At 44.7% G+C, this 19,631-nt stretch overlaps 2 protein-coding genes across 28 annotated transcripts in view; both read right to left on the bottom strand.

Annotated features, from left to right (window-relative positions):
- LOC144114734 (uncharacterized) overlaps positions 1-13,475 on the bottom strand; it is a 391,960-nt gene extending 378,485 nt beyond the window's left edge. For 18 of the 27 annotated variants that reach the window (XM_077648637.1, XM_077648640.1, XM_077648646.1 and 15 more), the window contains exons 1-4: positions 13,308-13,475; positions 12,739-12,801; positions 8,907-9,011; positions 42-161 (exon numbers count right to left, since the gene is read on the bottom strand). In XM_077648637.1, the coding sequence (XP_077504763.1) occupies positions 42-161; positions 8,907-9,011; positions 12,739-12,801; positions 13,308-13,383 (364 nt within the window). In that variant the 5' untranslated portion in view covers positions 13,384-13,475. Of the gene's footprint in view, positions 1-41; positions 162-8,906; positions 9,012-12,738; positions 12,802-12,971; positions 13,215-13,303 lie in introns of those variants that run through there. The other 9 variants (XM_077648643.1, XM_077648641.1, XM_077648642.1 and 6 more) reach the window with 9 other exon arrangements.
- LOC144114742 (uncharacterized) overlaps positions 1-19,631 on the bottom strand; it is a 201,130-nt gene that overhangs the window by 88,618 nt on the left and 92,881 nt on the right. The gene's annotated exons all lie outside the window — the stretch shown is intronic.

Here is a 19,631-nt window from a genome sequence, read left to right as displayed (position 1 = left end):
GTGAGAGGTGGCAGGTAATAGCAGAGCAAAACGCTACCTACCACGGCCGGCAAGAGTAGAGGAATGGACAACCGGTAGGCGACTTGTACGGAAAGATTCCGGAGGGTGGCTAGCAGCGTAACACGCCACCTGCCAGCCATGGCGTGAAAATACGTGAAGAGCTGTACAAAAATTTTGCATTACCTGCTGCTGTAATCATCTGTCAGTTTTTAATGTCTGACTCTGTCAAACAAGCCAGAGGCATCAAAATTCTTGAGCTTATAATTTCATCTGGTGGTTAGCTTCTTGCTTATGTAACAAGAAAAGTTTTAACAACAGACTAAACAGACTACATTTTTTGTCAAGGACGAATTCTGCACAAGAGTCCTGAATGCAGGCAGAGCTTCACTGCAGACTTAAGTTTCGTGTTGTGTTATGTTGGGTTTAATGGCACATAAAGACTATCATGCGCCAAGCTCAAGGAAAATTGTTTTCTGCAAATATTTACAATATGTAAAAAGATAAGGTGCTGCAGAGAGCCTAATAAATAGTTCGTTCTACCTAGTAATGAGTAGGAAAGAAATTTTATAAATGGCTAATAGTAAAAGTTTTAAAGAATGCCTTGTAACCTCAGCAGCCGCCCTTGGTTGGGCAAGGATCTTGAGGCTCCCAACCAATCAAATAAAGACCTCATTTTTCTTCTTAGGAATGAGAAAGTGGCTGAACTGCATCATATACATATAATAAAGTGAAGCAGTGGATCAAAATTTACAGTTTCTCAAGAACGCCTGTTTCTTTTAAAAAGTTAGAAACATAAGATGTGTTAACAATGGCATTTTCATCTAAAAGCGGTGCTGGGTGTAATGGAATGCATTCATTATGAAATTTAGTAATGCCCTTCTTTCTCATTTTTCCTAGTTCTGAACAAGAGAATCAAATATGGGTTAGTGTGAGGTCATTTTCATACCTTTCATAGAAAGGTTTGTCTTTTTTTGGCAGTAAGAAATTATGTGTAATGTGTGCATGTCCAATGCGGAGACAACACAAAATTACTTCTATAAATCGTTCCTCGTGCCTAAAGGTCCTTCCATTCACCCAAGACGGGCTTTACAAAGTGCAGCTTGTTGCAGCGCAAAGTGCAGGGTGCCACCGCGCAATGGCCCTCCTCGGGGATTTTCAACCATCCCTTTACCATGGCACAAGACAGTGCGGTGGTGTCTCGCCTTATCTTTGTCCTTGTCTTAAGCTGTGCTGTGTTGTACTCTTAGCTGTCGTGGATTACCAATTAGCCTGATCAACCACACTCTGACGACGCTCTGTTTGAAAATTTGCTAAACCCCAGCAATTATCAGGCAGCATCTCTGGAAAGTACAGCCGTAAAAATTCTTTTAAAAGACTTATTTACACCAAGGCTATGGCATTTGCAATCAAGCAATTTTGACACGCTTCTCTCTGCCTCACACTCTTCAGAATCTTTTTCTCTCATCTGTCCAGGTGACAAGCCAAATGACAAAAGGTGACAAAAGAGAAAGGAGGGATCGAGACTAATGGGCAGAGTAGTACCGGTACCCAGACCACGCAGAGACGTAAATGGACCAGGGAAGGCACTTAAATGTATATATTTTTTGTACATGCACCAGAACAAGCGGCGCAGATGATGAGATGTCCATCATTCGCTTACGGACCAGGATGATGAACCAATGAAATGCAGTTGGCTATGATGTCACAGCAAAGCGTTGGGTGCCAGCATAAAGGATGAGGAGGATGGCTTTGTCAAAAGAGAGTGCGAAGGGGCTTTGATTTGAGTTTTCCCTGCTTTGCAGAGTATGCATGGCTCTAATATTTTGCAGAGACGATCATAACGAGCCGATCTATGCACTGGGCTTGTTTATTTCAAATATCCAAACCTGGTCAGGTGCCCGTCAAAGACTTCAATGTATCAATGCAAGCTGCACCAAAACTAGGAAGTTGTGTTGCGTTGTGTTCGGTTTTCAGGCACATAGGCAACTAAGGCCATCATGTGCCAAGCTCAAGGTACGGAGGAATTTCCTGGGTAGTTTTAAAGAAATGTAAAAGATCTTCGGTGGTTTACAGTGCTTAAAAAGTTGGAACTACTCCGTGATGACAAAGGGAAAAAATTTTAGAAATTGGCACTATTAAAAGTTTTAAAGGGCACTGGGTAACCTCAGCAGCCATCCTTGCCCTGGCAAGGATCTCGAGGCTCCCAACTGATCAGATAAAGGCCTCAGCCTTCTTCTCACAGGGATGAGAAACTGGCTGGAGTGTATTGAAAATTCAACAGACCAGTGAGTAAAAATTTTAGAGTCTCTCGAGAAGTCCCGTTTCTCTAACATTACTAAAATGCACGACATATCCACAATACCATTATCCCCTAAAAGCAGCATAGGATGATGTATTCGTTATAAAATTGAGTAAAGCACTTCTTCCATACTTCTTCCAGTTTCGCACATGAGAATAAAATATGGTTAACCGTAACTTTGTCTCCGCATTCTTCGCAAACAGGTCTACCTTGTTTTGTCAGCAGGAAATTGTGTGAGGTGCGTGTGTCCCATATGAAGACGGCAAATAATCACTTCCTCAAACCGTTCCTGGTGGGTGCAGGACTTCCCTTCACCTATAAGTGGTTTTACATTGCGTGAGTTATTTACTTCGTTGTTCCACACGAACTGCCATTTCTGTCTTATTTTGCATTGAATTAAGTTATTGCAATCTTTGAAAGGTATATTTACTTTCTTTATTTCCTGATAACGAGCTTAAGCAGCGCAGAAGTCTGCTCTTTTTGTCATCTTTAGTTCCAATATAGCTTGGTACCCAACAGAGTTTTTGGTTTTGTCCTTTAGCCGTGGCTACTACTATGTTGTGTATGATATCACCAAGAATAGGAGTGACTGCATGTCTAGAGTGAAGGGCTGTAAGCACACTTGGCAAGTCTGTGTATATAATACTGTTTGCAAGGTTCTCGTTCACTATTTTTTGTACGGCTACAGAGATCGCGTAACATTCGGCAGTGAAAATAAAGGCACACTGCGGAAGCCTTACCATTTCATTCCCTTGTACCACTGCGCTTCCTACGTAAGCATCTGTTTTTGAACCATCCGTATAAAAAGCTCTGAATGTACTCTACTTTTCCTCCAGTGCAAGACATTCTTGTATGATATGTTGTTGTGGAGTTTGTTTCTTCCGGAAATGTGTAAAACTGAAATCGCAGATTACAGGAAAATTGTACCATGGAGGTAGTGCGTCTCGTCTTTGCGCAATACCAGGTAATGTGTTTAGGACACCAAGATTCTGGCACATCTCTTCAAATCGCAAGAGCAGTGGCCTGGTAGCTTGCAGTTTCCTGTTAAATAGCGTTCGAGATGGGCACTTCGTAGCTATAGGGTAACATAGATGTTTTTGCAGGGAACGGATTTTTAGAATGTACAAGCATGTAAGCATGGTTCTCCTGTCCGTCAGCGATGGTTCATTAGTGTCTACATATAGGCTGTTTATGGGTGATGTCCTGTATGCACCAATGGAAAGATGTAACCCTAAATTATGCACTGGATCCATTGGTCTCGTTGACCCATATACTACACATCCGTAATCTAAGGCAAAGCTTACCACGGCGCGATAAATTTGTAAAAGACATGTCCTGACAGCATCCCAATGTTTACGTGACAGTACTTTAAGTATATTAGGGGATCCTATGGCTTTCTTTTTCAGTGCATTTATATAAGGCAGGAAAATGAGCTTTTTCTGAAAGGTTATGCCTAGAAATTTGTGCTCATTTTTGACGGGTATATGTGTTCCGTTTAAGTGTACGAATGGCTTGAATGCCTCGTTTCAGCGAGAAAAGGATGGCTACTGTTTTCTGTGCGGAAAACTGGAAACCGTTCTGATCTGCCCATGTCACTAGTTTATTCGTTGTCAACTGTATTTGTCTCTCGCATGCTGCTACATTTGAGGATGTGCAGGCTATTTGAAGATCATCAACGTACCCTGAATTAAGGATGGACTTTGGGATTATTTTAGTTATAGAATTCATTTTATAATAAACAATGTCGTGCTTAAAATACACCCCTGAAGAACCCTGAAGAAGCTCCTGGACAGGGTTGATCCCAGGCGTACTTGAAATGAGCGGTCGGAAAGGAAGTCATGCAGGCAGTTCAACATCCTGCCATGGATACCTAGGTCCCCTAGGTCGCGGAGGATACCAAATCTCCAGGTTGTATCACGCTTTCTCCATATCGAAGAAAACGGCAAGAAAGTGCCGTTTGTATATAATAGATTCTCTTATTGTGTTTTCGAGGCGAACTAAATGGTCTGTTTTTGAGCACCCCTTTCCATAACTGCATTGATGGACATCAAGAAGTTCGTGGGATTGAAGGACAAATGTTAGCCTTATATTCAGGACACTTTCAAATGATTTGGCCAGACTATTGGCCAGACTAAGGGATATTGGCCTATAGCTACAAGGGGAAGTTGGTGGTTTTCCAGGTTTCAGGAGAGGCACTATCACGGCTGTTTTCCACGCCTTAGGCACTTTTCTTTCTATGAATATTTTGTTAAAGAAATTCAAGAGTGCCTGTATGGCAGGGTGAGAAAGATGTGCAAGCATTTCATAGTGCATCTGATTGGGTCCTGTTGCGGTTTTTTTTTTTTCCGGCAGACAGTACTTTATTTCTTGGAAGGAAATTAAATTGTTGTATTGCTCCTTTCCCCCTCCACTTATTGGAAGTTTGTTTTTTGGCTATATTTTTGTGTTGCAGAAATGACTGCGTATAGTGAGACGAACTAGACACTGCAGCGATGTGTTCCCCCAAAATGTCTGCCTGTTCTCTTATGCTTGTTTGTGCGCCAGGTGTTGTCTGAAGAGGAACTGTGAAAGGTGAGAAGTTGCCATTTAATTTTCGAAACTGCTCCCACATTTTTTTTTATGTGATTTGACTGTTTATAGATGAAACATAACTCTGGCAAGGGGCTTTCTCGGCACTGCGACGAACGTATAGAGCTCTGGCTCTTGCTTTTTTAAAATGTATGAGGTTCTCTTGTGTTGGGTACCTGCAAAACTTACCCCAAGCTCTATTTTGTAGTTTTTTTGCTTCCTTGCATTCTTTTGTCCACCACACTTTGTGTTTTGGCGCGCCACTCCTGAAGACTGAGGAATAGCTAAGTGTTCGGCAGTAATTATACACTTCGTGAACATTTCGTTTATCTCACCGATGCTGAGCTTTTCTAAAAATATATTTTCTAAATTGACTTGTGCTCTAAAAATTTCCCAGTCTGTTAAATGCAGCTTCAAGTCGCGGTTTAGTTGGGATGATTTCTGCTGGAGATGTCAAACTTATTAATACAGGAAGGTGATCGCTGCCATATGGGTTGTCGATGTCACACCATTTAAAATCATTAAAAACAGATGGAGAACTAAAAGACAAATCTAAACAGCTCATATTGGCCGAGGCTGGAGAGCAGTACGTGGCCTTTTCCCTGTTTAAAAGACATATATTGCTTGTGAGAATAAAATCTTCGACTGTTTGCCCCCTAGATTCGCAGCGCTCGCTTCCTCAAAATGAGTGTTTAAATCCCCAACTGCCAGATATGGCTCTGGAAAATCATCTATCAGTTCTTGTAGATCATGGACTGTTAATGTAAAATGTGGAGGGATGTATATGGAACGATGCTGACAGCCACCACCTTAAGTTTTGTTTTGAGCTTGATTTCTTGAGCAGGGACGCCCCTTTGAATGACAATCGTGACGCCTCCCGAGAGTCGATTTGCATGCTTGCGATCGCGTCTAAAAGTTTTAAAATGTTTCAGGATATGCACATGTTGTGGACCAAGATTGGTCTCCTGAAGACATAAAACTATGGGTATACCATTGACCCTAAAATATGTGTTATGTCACTTTAATTCTGCATAAGTCCTCTACAGTTCCACAGAATTAAAAAAACCGTGTTTATGTATTTGAGAGGGAATGAAAGGGGACTTACTTATGTGGTGGGCCCGTTATGAGGGGTCTATCTGTTTTTCGCTCGAGAGCTGTTCCGCCGCTGCAAAGCGGGCGGATTGGGGGCCACAGCCATCACCTCGCCAGAGGTGCTGGAGGATCACGGAGAAGCCGCGGTTGTGTTAATTTTAGGCCTCTCCCAACGGAGGGTAGTCCTGCGGGGTGCCGACCCATGGACCGGAGCTACCTACTTTGCAGCTTTCGCTGACCATGCCTGGGGCGTGGATGGCCCTGCCATAGGCTCTGTGAAAGCAGCCTTGGCAGCTGCTGGAGTGCTGTGTGGTGCTATGCCTCTGCGCACCACATCAGCGAAGTTTTGTTTTGCTGTGAAAGAGAATGTGTTTAAGTGCAAAACGACTTCTCGCTTATTTAAATGAAACGTTTTCCTTTGTCTTTATGGTGGTTATCTCTTTTTCTTTCTTCCAGGGCGAACACACCCTGGACTATGCAGCATGGTTTCCTTCACAGTTTGCGCAGCGTGGGGCTGCGCCACATTCATCAGAATGGTGATCCTTCGAAGCACATTTGCGCAAGTTTTGCGACCGCGGCAACGCTGTGAGCCGTGGCCGAACCTTTGACAACTGAAACATCTGCAAGGGTTGGGTATGTATGGTCTTACATTACCTTTCAAATATCTCATGTCGATTGTGTCGGGCAATGTGCTGGTGTTGAATGTAAGGATCAAGTATTTTGTGTCGATTTCCTTACTGTCCTTCCGGATCTCGATTCGATGGACATCAATGACGTCTTGGTCGCTGAGCCCTTCAAGAATTTCTTTTTCGGTGATGTGTACAAAATCAGTTTTGGATATTACGCCTCGGACAGTGGTCAATGATCGATGGACAGGAATTTCCCCTATAGACGTTAGGTTTGAGAGCTTAGAGTGTTGGACAGTGTCGCACAGTTCGAGCAATAAATCACCACTGGCCATATGGTTGACAGCTTATACCCACGGCTAAGGTTTCTGTCAAGTAATTTGACACAAGGAAGGAGGATATTATTCTTGCCTGCTTATCTTGTTCTTCCCTGTGGATCACATGATATTTGGGAAAAGTTACTTTTCGTTTTTGAAAAAAGTCATCTGCCTCATTCCACCCTCTTTTGAGTGAGCGATCTGGTTTTGAAAGGAGGGGAGCCATAAAAAATTTAGTTTTCCGGGTCATGGTGACAGCCATCCGCCACGAAGCCCAACACAGGTACGGGACCGGAACTTGAAAGCAAATCCTGCCCACGCCAGTTGTACACCTCAACTAAACCAAATATGACGCAACTCAGGGTAGTTGGTCACACAAGGTTAACCTTTGCCACCAGGAAAAAAAGAAAAACCAAGAAGTGAGTAGGAGATAGGAGAGTTGTGAGAAAGAGATAGGAAAGTGAAAGATGGAGGGGAGGATAGGAAAAAGCGACTGCAGATTTTCCCTGGTCTGGTCAGGCCGGAGGTGCCGTCTACAGGAAGCTGGGGGCCAAAGTGGTGTGTTGCCTCCGCAAAGGCGGCCTTAAAGGTCCAAACACTTGGCATCGGCTCAACCACCATGATCCCCTTTTCCCCGGACACGGCGATGCGATGCACGGCTAGGCTTGGGTGCTCGGGTCCGTGGTGATGCACTGTTCACCATCATCCCCTTGTGGGGATGTCCCTGTGGATGCTCGGGGACCCGTGATGTCGCCACTCATTGTCTGCACGTTGCAGAACCCGCATGCGAGGCCAAAACTAGGAAGGAAAACTTCATTTATTCTCACACTTGACTGACACTGCATTTTTATCACTACCTATATAAGCTGTTACTCAAACATCAGTAATAAAATCAGTTGTAATTTTTAGCTTGTCCCATCAACCTCATCTCCTGTGTGTATGTCTTTCATGTCTATGCAGTTTGTTGTTAATGGAAGCCAACTTAACAGCAAAAAATATTGCTAAGTAAGTTTACTGAGGAGTTTTGTTAAAAAGAGCTGTAGAAGCACACATGAAGATTGTAGTTCACCCTCTTGCTGCCAAATGTGCAGTCTTTGCCAAAAGTAACCAGGCTACATGGTTTGCTTCTGAGTCGTGCATTGAATCTATTATGCCAGCCCTCAAGCTTCAAGTCTCTCTATGGTAAGGAGAACCCTTGTCATCACCTTCCAAGAACTTTTTTATCTTTAGAGAAGCCGTAAGGGCTCTGCTAATCGAATGAGAAGCAAACCATGCAGCCTTACTTTTAGCAAAGGCTGATTGGCATGTCACGAGCAGTCTACAATTCTTGCATTTAACCTGCAAGTGCAGAGCAGCCTTTGCATGCTATGAGAGGCCAACAATAGCATAGTCTTTTACTTGTAACACCCTACTGACAAACTTATGCTTTCACTGGAACAAATGAGCACAGACTTCCATTCCAAAATTCACTGCATATTACACCGATGCACTTGATGGTACCCTGCGTCCCAGCTTCTTTTGTAAAAAAAAAAAAGAAAGCTACCTAGATAAAATGCAATACAATTTGTTCAATGCACGCAAATATGGCATTCTGAAAGTAACAGCAAAAGCACTTTTTTTGTACAGTCAGCTTTTGGAGGCCAGAAATACAATGTTTGGGCAGTTCAGGTGAAGCACAGGAAAACTAAAATTTAGCTACTTCTAAAGGAAGCCCTACTTATTTAAGCAGAAAATGCAGACAGGAAAAAAAAAATGACAACACACCCAGAACACCTTAGCTAAAAAAGAAAACCTATGGAGGTGATGTTAGCTTTATTTCCTTAGAGCAGCAGAGTGAGGCTATTCGTACTGAAGCATGTTGAGTTGAATGAGCAATGCAAGGCAAATGACAGACAGAAATGAGAAACACGGACAAGCTGACTTGTGCATAAACTGATTTCTATCATGCCCCATATGCACTTCTCTAGTGTAATACACTGATCCAGGTAGCCCAACTTTGATTACCTGTCTCAAAAGGGCCATCAGCCGTAAATGATTCATGCTCCATCTGGTATTTCGCCAACTCCATGAGGTCACCCGAGTCAGTCGCCATGAACATCGAGTGTTCTTCTGGAGGAAAAAAAATTGAAGGACCTATAAAAACATCCTTTTGACATGCATTGCAACACGCCCACACTCTTCTCTTTAATGATTTACCAAAAATTCCAACAGAAAAGCCAAATGATGATGTGTTGAACAGATGTTAATGTGCCCACCATGTCCTACAAAACTAACAGCACAGCAAAAAACTGCATGGTTATCTAATATGCCTATCGCAGCCTACTACATGGATTGTGGGTCTATCTAAGGGTGGATCACCACCATGGCACCTGTGGCATGATACAGAAAATGCTTCTTGGTATCAGAAAAACAACCAATCCAGCTATATCAATAACAAGGGGGTGTCACAACAATTAGTAATGCATTGGGCAACCCTAGCAACAGCTTAACAAGTACAGAGTTGATCACTCTAGTTTAAAGTGGTCTGAGCTAGGGCGCTCCGAAAATTGTGCCTTACTTCCAAACAAAGTCACTGGATAAGTGGATTCACAGCCAACCGCCGGCTTTGTACCACATAGTACCACTGAAAGAGCACTGACAACCAGGTGGCCGTTGTCGGCTACTTTGAACTTCTATGCTGGCGCATTTACCAGATATTCTTTTAAGTCGCACTATCCCCGCCGGCGGGGATGGCGAGCATCGAGGCACCCCTACGCGCAGCTAGGGTAGCTAGGGTAGCCAGGGAGCCTACATGCGCGCCCAGCGTGGCTTTAAAGAAAGCAAGATCTTCAGAGAAGATTTCTCTAGACCAAAGGGCCGTGAGAGAGCGCTGGTTCCAGTTCTTGAGGCAAACGGCAATGAAACTCCCACAGCGGCTTCCAAATGCTTCGTCTGCACTTTGAAGGCTGCATGCCATCAATCCTGATGACACAGAAAGTGCGAAGAACTGTGAACGCATGCTGAAGCTGCCACTGCATTTTTCTTTATGTCCCTCCATTGAAATGCGAGTCAGAAATACGGCACAAGATCACACAGCATGTTTGAGTTTTAGCTACTACGGTGGCAGTCTGGGCATGTTGGTGATTCATGATGAAAATGTACAGCGTAAAAAAAGACGAGGACACAAGGAAGACACATGGAACACACAAGCGCTGACTTGCAACCTAGCAAACATCACACATACGCAGTAGGCGACACATTCATATGTCGACGCAAGAGTAACAACTCCTTACGAGTAAGAGCAATAGATCGCTTTGGCCATGTAGGACCCATCCAATCGGTCTATCATTTCAGCCTCTATGCATGATTCTTCAAGTCAGTTGACAACGGTTTTTGGCGATAAATGAGCAATCTTGGTAAGCGGGCTGGCAATGAACACTTCATCAGAATCACTATCGTTTTCATCTACACCATTTTTCTCACATTTTCTGCAATGTGCGTCCAGAAACTCTCCTCGCAGTTCAGACACATTATTGCAATGTTCTCAGTGGCGGTCATTCAAACACCTACCACTTCGCCCTACATAGCTTTTCCCACAAGCTTGGTTTGGAGCTAGTTGTCCCATGATTTAAGATTGACTACTTCATAACGCAGCACAAAGCACACATCACTTAAAGATAGGTGGGACAAACGCTTGTCTCATCACTTGTTATGCGATGTACGTGTGCTTTGTTTTGTGCTATGAAGTAGTCCATTTTAAATGCTTGAGTTTATGGCATGCACCGGCATCGAACAAAGACACTTGCGGAAAATGCCCTTTTCCATACCTGGTGCAAGACACATTAAAATTTTTTCAGTTACAGTTTCTAATGCTGATGATGAACGCCTGTTCTCCTGAGTGAGCTTGACAAAAAAGCATGCGCAGGAAAATGAAACTCTGCTGGCTATTGGCGATTCCACGAATAAAGTTCAGTCTACGACTTCAAGGCAAACTGCTTTATTAACATCCTACTAAGTTGTTGGCTAGAATGTGACAAAATTCTTCTTGCAACATCACTACCTATGCATTGATAATTAATATTAAATTCATTTATTTATTTGCAGAGCACCTGGCTTGAAGACCAAGCAAAAGGGGGGTGAAATTTCGTGCTCTGTATTCCGTTTCTTCCATTAATTCCGAATGCTATTGTTTACTGTTCTTAGATGGCAACTGCATTCATAATATCATTTCTGTCCTACTTGGCTACAAATCTGGCAGTCAGATTAAATGACATGGCTTTATTTTGGCTACTTTTAGCTTGAGTTCTGGCTACATTTAAAATGCACCCAACGGCGACCCTGCTGGCGACTGAGCCGCGAATGCGCATATGACAAACCATGCCCGCATGTTCCCGGCGTTCATATAGCATTGCGCGAGGCCATGGCGCACCGCGAGCAGGGTGGCGGCAGCGTAAAACGTTCACGGCTCAGCCGACAGTGCTCTTTCAGCGATAAAAATCCGGTGCTCGCGACTCGCAAATCACACGTCAGAGGCGGTTCGGGGCACCCGTCGGACCACTCTATAGGAGATATTCACATGACGTCATCCGCAAGGGGCGCTAGCGGCCGGCGCGGCATTCGCCATGTTGGTGGTCGCGCGCGCGGCAGCCGCCGCATTTACCTCGCTTGTTATGTGTGAAATGTGAGTGTATTTAGCGTCTCGCCGCAGATCATTTCTGTCCGACCCGTAACACCGTGTGACGGAGTGGATACGCCGTGAACTGCGCGAAGCAGAAAAGAGCGGGCACGCTGAAAATGTTACACTTTGTGGAAACGTCGACCCGTAGGAATGTGCAGGTGCCAGCGTGGTGTGCGACGTACAAGACGGCTGCCGTGCATTGAATTCATCGATATTGTGGTTTGCCTTGTGCACGGCGTAAGTTTGCCGACAGGCCAAGGAATTAAAGCATGCAAATCTATGAGAGGGTGCAATTGCTTGACAAGCGGTCGAGCCCAACATCCATGTTGAGGGTGCTGACGGCCGAAGTGCCGTTTTTCACCTAGGTGAGTAGTTAAACGTGTCTGTTCGTTTAGCTAGCTTAACTTGTCATCTCTGTCTGCTGAAAGTGACATGTTACTGCTGATTGTAGCGGAATCGCTGCACATCGCGTTGCTGCGAACCGGCCTACAGATTCCAGGTCTTGTGCGATGGAAGCAACGCTACGTTTTTACAATAAAACCTGCAAAACATTCTTGCAATGTCTGCCATTTGTGCTGCGAGTGCATGACAATATTTGCTCGACCATTTTGTCGCGTAAATAATGCAGCTATGACGCAATATGCCTTTTTGCTGAAACAATGAGGCTTTGGCAGTTCACGGACTACAGCCGCTGGAAATATGAGTTTCTTCAGCGTCAGTTTAGAAATATGGGTAATTAATCATGTGCTGCGTTATCCACGATGTGTCCTGCATGAGTAGCTGACAGTTATGAACTGATATTAAAAGCTGCAAATCGTGTACATTCTTGCGTGCAATGCAGCCGGCCTGTTTTGCTGCCGAGTTGCGGCACGCAGCTCGGTTAAATTACGGCACAGAATTCTGCTGCAAACTCTATGCACAATAAGCGTTCCACTAAGAAAAGTGGACGTTCACGCATTTAACAACGTGCAAAGATGTTACGCATCACTAACAATACAGGCCGGATACCTCACGGCGTACCGTGACACTGCGCGCTCAGCTGGCGTGAAACGACCGCAAACATGGCGCGTTCGCCGCGGAGACGCTCGCGCCGTCTGGTAGCGCGGCCTCAGTGAATACCTCCTATACTCGACTCTGTACACCACACAGTATAACAGGCTAAGCAGAAATGCATGTCACCTGTATTTGGACGGGGCAGTGGGAAAATGTAATGCCTTCGCTCACTTCCAGTGGCGCAATGGCCTGCAACAGCAAAAGAGGATATATTAAAAAAAATGTACTTGGTCGGCAACGTACCTCCCTTGCCAAAAGTAACAGAGCAACAGATTTTTGCTTTTCAACAATACAATAGAGGCTCCGTTACGGCACCCGTAAAAACCGAAAGGTTTCAAAACGTGAGGACAAAGGCTCACCTTACTTTACACAAATTCAGAGCTTAAGGGTTGCCACAAGTGCTTCGCTATGCGTCTAAGAAACAAATCACTTGTGCACGGTTACTATTGGCAAAGGCTGTATACCTGCAATGGTTCATCCCCATTCAGGACTAGAGCGGTTCTACTGCAAGACCTCTAGCGACGGAATCCCAGAAGAAATTCGTTATAACTGTTAAAGGCAGCAATAAAGCAGGAGAAATATTATCGCACACTCAAAGACCTTCAAGAACGCCGTATGGCATGAAAAGGCTGATGCGAAGACGCATCATTTCGCCTTACGCAAAAGCAAGGACATAATTTTGTCTGCTTACGCACTTGGCAGCAAGAACAATCTCGACGGCTCCGAGTCATCTTCGGAAGAAACTGCTTCGTTCTTAAGCTGGCGGGCCATCACGAAAAACGACCTCCAGCGAGTACAAGAAACGCAAGCAGACGCGCAGTACACACGGTTTGGATATCAGCGCCCCAGACAGATACGGATACGGTATGGGATGCGGATTTGACTATGCCGCGATGATGACGAAGATGAACACGGGAACGCAAATAATATACTCTCTCGAAAAAAAAAGAACTCTGGAAAGGAGGACTGGGGAATAAAGCTCATTTACTAAAACTAAAAAAAAGTCTTCGCAGAAAAAAATTGCTACAGCCAAATGCCAGACGCCCCCCTAACCTAACAGAGCATACCAGATAAACTTCTTGTAAGCAACGGAGGCTGCCGTGCGCCAAACACAGCTGCGGTTAAAACAGCTAGAACGATCGTTCTAGTAATTAATTTTTGACAAACTATGGTAAGATATAACGTTAAAAGAAACAGGGTGGCACAGCGCGCGATGCCTTCCAACTTAGGCCGCGAGGGGGTGTTAGGGGAACTACAGAATGGGTTCCGGAAACAAAGGAGGTTGGAGGACAATCTATTTTCATTGACACAGTGTATAGAAATTGCGGAAAAGGAACATAGGCCCTTATTGCTAGCATTTCTGGATATTAGGGGAGCCTATGACAACGTTACTCAGGAGCATTTGTGGGACATATTGGGCACATTGGATGTGGAAAATGGAGTAATTAATCTTTTAAAAGATATATATATAGAGGTAACAGAGTGCTCATAAAATGGGAAAAAAATGTATCAGGGCCTGTAGAGATACAGCGGGGGCTTAGACAAGGATGTCCTCTGTCCCCTTTGTTGTTCATGTTGTACCTGCAAGGTTTGGAAGCCAAGCTAGAGGGGAGTGGACTAGGCTTCAACCTATCTTTTTTCAAGCAAGGGGAATTGATTAAACAGACATTACCGGGACTAATATACGCGGACGATATAGTGATACTGGCTGACAACAAGGAAGACCTGCAGAAGTTGTTAGACATATGCAGTACAGAGGGAGATAGATTAGGCTTCAAGTATAGTAAGGAAAAATCTGCAGTCATGATATTTAATGAAGAGGGCGGCGAGCATAGAATACAGGAGTTCGTGCTAAAAGTAGTGAATGAGTACAAGTATCTTGGGGTGTGGATAAATAACAGTGCTGAGTATCTGACAGAGCATGAAAAATATGTAATGAATAAAGCTAGTAGGAATGCAGCTGTCATGAAAAATAGGGCACTGTGGAATTACAATAGGTATGAGGTGGTAAGAGGGATCTGGAAAGGGGTGATGGTCCCTAGCCTGACCTTCGGGAATGCGGTCCTGTGTATGAGGCCAGATGTTCAAGCAAGGCTGGAAATTAGGCAACGGGGAGTAGGGAGGTTAGCTTTGGGAGCACATGGCAATACACCAAATCAGGGGGTACAGGGGGATATGGGATGGGCGTCTTTCGAGAGCAGAGAGGCTAGCAGTAAGATAGCATTTGAGGATCGATTGAGAGGGATGGATGAAAAGCGGTGGGCTAGGAAAGTTTTCAGATACCTGTATATAAAGAATGTTGACACGAAATGGAGAAAGCGAACTAGAAAATTGACAAGCAAATATCTGGACAGCAGTAAGGGGGCAAATCAGCAATTATCGGTTAAGAAAAAGGTTAAAGGAACAGAGAGAGCGTTGTGGAAAACAGGGATGCTGACGAAATCGGCACTGGAAACATACCGGACCTTTAAACAGGAAATTGTCAAGGAAAATATCTATGATAATTGTAGGGGAAGTTCTTTGCTGTTTGAGGCCAGGACTGGAGTTTTGCGGACTAAGACGTATAGAGTCAGGTACCAGGAGATAGACACTTTGTGCATTGCGTGCGGAGAGGAGGAGGAAACGGCTGAACACTTGATACTTTTCTGTAAAGGGCTTCACCCTACAGTGGAAGGCAGCGGGGCTGACTTACCCAAGGCATTGGGGTTTAGGGATAGTGAGGAGAAAGTGGATTTTAAGAGGTTAGAAGTAACCAAGCGAAGGTTATCTGATTGGTGGCTAAAAGCAAGACAGGAGTAAAATTTCACAAGACATGGCTAGGTGGCTTGAGCCACCGCCCGATGTAAAGGGTTCAGCCGTATCCATCCATCCATCCATCCATCGTGCTGCAGTTGCATTGGTCGTGCGCAGTGTGTATTATAGCATTTCGGTCGCATCTACGCTTTTTTCTGTGGTTTTGTCCGTGCTGTTTCATGTGAGGGAAAACCACTGCGACTAATGATGGTAAAGTCAAAGCATCAAGGCCGGGAAAAAACATGTTTCGTGCCGCTCTGTCGTAGTGGCTAACGGTCGAATCCGGGCTTCCATGTTCCGCGTGTCCTCGGACCCAACACGGCTTGCGGAGTGGAAGCGGCTGATCAAAATACAGGACCGCAAGTTGACTCCAGCGTGTGTTGTCTGCGAGAAACGTTTTGAAGACTGCCACATCGAGAGACGGTGAACGGTGTCAACAAACTCGCCAGAGGTAGACCACGTCTCATGCCCGATGTCATGCGAGCAGTATTCGACAACTATCCGAAATGCCTTCTGCCTAAGAAGACATCGAAAAGGAAAGTGAGGAGCCTGTGTGACCAATCTGCCGCTAAAGGGCAAACGCGCAGTGCCGGTGCAGGCGTCAGCCATGGACCGTCAAGCACGCTCGACGATGTTTCCGCCTAGCCGGCAGCAACAGAGCAGCCGAGTGAGAACTCATGCCCGCAGCAGCAGATGGGTTGTATTGCTATTGAAGATCAGCATCCATTGGGCTCAATTTGTATCCCTGCAACCTGGACCAAAATATCTGAAACACCTGCTGGCTCTGTAGCCTACGCACGTTATGAAGCGGACAAAAACAACTTTGCCACTTCGTATATAAAGAATGGTAACATTTGGAAGCTTGATGCCAGAACGCAGCCTTGTGGTCGCTACAGTGTATTTTCTCGGAAAATTAAGAACAAAGCAAGCACGTGCTTACAACAAGCTCTATTTTTACTGTATTCCAGATTTGTAAATAATCAATGGCACAATCGCCATTTTCTTTTGTTCCATTACAAAGGAAAGCGCAAGCTCATACACACCTGCATAAGTTGTACGAAGCAAGTTGTGATTTGCAAATAAAACACATTAGTAGTGAGACATATTCCAACTGCTTGTGTTGATCGTCGCATGCGACCTTTGAAGACGGAACCCGTGGTGGGGAAAGGCGAGAGTGCCCTGCTTTTCTTTTTGTGCGACGCCATTCCGGATAAGATGTTCTGCTCGCCATTGAGAATGGGGGCCACGACTCGGTCTTTCCACCTAGACAGAGCTAGCCGAGCGCTCACTCAGCATGAAGGTGTATACGATATCCTTCACCCGCGATCGCGATGCGTGGATCGCAATAGACTGGCCCCTAGTCGAATAAAATCTCGATCAGAAGTTTCCATGTAGCAACAATGAGTCCGGACCATGCTCTATCGTTCAATCACAACAACGTTATGCGGCCAACGCATCAGCTTTCGCTGCTTATTTCAAGTTGGGTACCCCGCTGGACATTAGCCAGTCAATATGTCTTCTGCTTAAGTCATTCCGTGGTTCACCACAAAGAATAAACGAATAAAAATATAGCAAACTGGACCCGGTGGTACGTGTCAAACGCTTCGGCGAGCGCTGTTTCAGCCCAGGATTTTCTCCTGGTAATGCCAGGCCGCTAAGACTGTCTGCAGCCAGTAGTGTTTTTATGCAAAAAATGCTCTCAAAGCGTTCAGAGACAGGCTTTCGTGGTGAAAAGCGCAGCGCACCTACGCTGCCTCGGCAGCGAACGCGGCGTGGTGGATGGATGGATGGATGGATGGATACGGCTGAACCCTTTACATCGGGCGGTGGCTCAAGCCACCTAGCCATGTCTTGTGAAATTTTACTCCTGTCTTGCTTTTAGCCACCAATCAGATAACCTTCGCTTGGTTACTTCTAACCTCTTAAAATCCACTTTCCCTTCACTATCCCTAAACCCCAATGCCTTGGGTAAGTCAGCCCCGCTGCCTTCCACTGTAGGGTGAAGCCCTTTACAGAAAAGTATCAAGTGTTCAGCTGTTTCCTCCTCCTCTCCGCACGCAATGCACAAAGTGTCTATCTCCTGGTACCTGACTCTCCAGTCCTGGCCTCAAACAACAAAGAACTTCCCCTACAATTATCATAGATATTTTCTTTGACAATATCCTGTTTAAAGGTCCGGTATGTTTCTAGTGCCGATTTCGTCAGCATCCCTGTTTTCCACAAAGCTCTCTCTGTTCCTTTAACCTTTTTCTTAACCGATAATTGCTGATTTGCCCCCTTACTGCTGTCCAGATATTTGCTTGTCAATTTTCTAGTTCGCTTTCTCCATTTCGTGTCAACATTCTTTATATACAGGTATCTGAAAACTTTCCTAGCCCACCGCTTTTCCTCCATCTTTCTCAATCGTTCCTCAAATGCTATCTTACTGCTAGCCTCTCTGCTCTCGAAAGACGCCCATCCCATATCACCCTGTACCCCCTGATTTGGTGTATTGCCATGTGCTCCCAAAGCTAACCTTCCTACTCCCCATTGCCTAATTTCCAGCCTTGCTTGAACATCTGGCCTCATACACAGGACCGCATTCCCGAAGGTCAGGCTAGGGACCATCACCCCTTTCCAGATTCCTCTTACCACCTCATACCTATTGTAATTCCACAGTGCCCTATTTTTCATGACAGCTGCATTCCTACTAGCTTTAATCATTACATATTTTTCATGCTCTGTCAGATACTCAACACTGTTATTTATCCACACCCCAAGGTACTTGTACTTATTCACTACTTTTAGCACGAACTCCTGTATTCTATGCTCGCCGCCCTCTTCATTAAATGTCATGACTGCAGATTTTTCCTTACTATACTTGAAGCCTAATCTATCTCCCTCTGTACTCTTACCACCTCATACCTATTGTAATTCCACAGTGCCCTATTTTTCATGACAGCTGCATTCCTACTAGCTTTAATCATTACATATTTTTCATGCTCTGTCAGATACTCAACACTGTTATTTATCCACACCCCAAGGTACTTGTACTCATTCACTACTTTTAGCACGAACTCCTGTATTCTATGCTCGCCGCCCTCTTCATTAAATGTCATGACTGCAGATTTTTCCTTACTATACTTGAAGCCTAATCTATCTCCCTCTGTACTGCATATGTCTAACAACTTCTGCAGGTCTTCCTTGTTGTCAGCCATTATCACTATATCGTCCGCATATATTAGTCCCGGTAATGTCTGTTTAATCAATTCCCCTTGCTTTAAAAAAAATAGGTTGAAGCCTAGTCCGCTCCCCTCTAGCTTGGCCTCCAAACCTTGCAGGTACAACATGAACAACAAAGGGGACAGAGGACATCCTTGTCTAAGCCCCCGCTGTATCTCTACAGGCCATGATACATTTTTTTCCCATTTTATGAGCACTCTGCTACCTCTATATATATTTTTTAAAAGATTAATTACTCCATTTTCTACATCCAATGTGCCCAATATGTCCCACAAATGCTCCTGAGTAACGTTGTCATAGGCTCCCCTAATATCCAGAAATGCTAGCAATAAGGGCCTATGTTCCTTTTCCGCAATTTCTATACACTGTGTCAATGAAAATAGATTTTCCTCCAACCTCCTTTGTTTCCGGAACCCATTCTGTAGTTCCCCTAACACCCCCTCGTTCTCCACCCAAGCCTGCAGTCTATCCTTTATAATTTGCATCACCACCCTGTAAACCACAGATGTCACTGTTAGCAAGTATATTCTAGGCACTATAGCAGTGCCTTGTATTACATCCCTAGCCAATCAACAGTAAACGCAATCAGGTTTTTAATGTTTGACTTTATTAAACGAGCCGTTTATCAAAGTTTAGGTAACACGAAAATTTTAACAATGGACTATCTTTTTGCCATGGAGGAATTCTGTGCGGCGGCCCTGATTGTGAGCGGATCGAAGCATGAAGGAAGGAAAGAAGTTGGGGCAGAAACATGGCCCTGAAGTAGGGCTGCATGGTCTGCATCTGAGAGTGCCGACGGACACCTCCTCCATCTGTGGGCCAGCTTGAACTACGGGACGCAGGGACGTAGAGAGACACATTGAAACACGAAGCAGCGCTGTTTCATACCAACTAGACCAGATGAATGCCATTTTACGACACCTCCTTGCTGTGAATTGAAGCCTAGCTAGATCTCCCGGCAAGGAGAAAGGCGAGATTAAAATACATAGAAGAGAAACTGGCGG

This window comes from Amblyomma americanum, chromosome 1, assembly GCF_052857255.1.
Source record: "Amblyomma americanum isolate KBUSLIRL-KWMA chromosome 1, ASM5285725v1, whole genome shotgun sequence".
In the NCBI taxonomy this organism is placed as follows: Eukaryota; Metazoa; Arthropoda; class Arachnida; order Ixodida; family Ixodidae; genus Amblyomma; species Amblyomma americanum.
The sequence above is the reverse complement of the archived record's forward strand: the minus strand, read 5'-3'. Positions and strand labels throughout refer to the sequence as shown.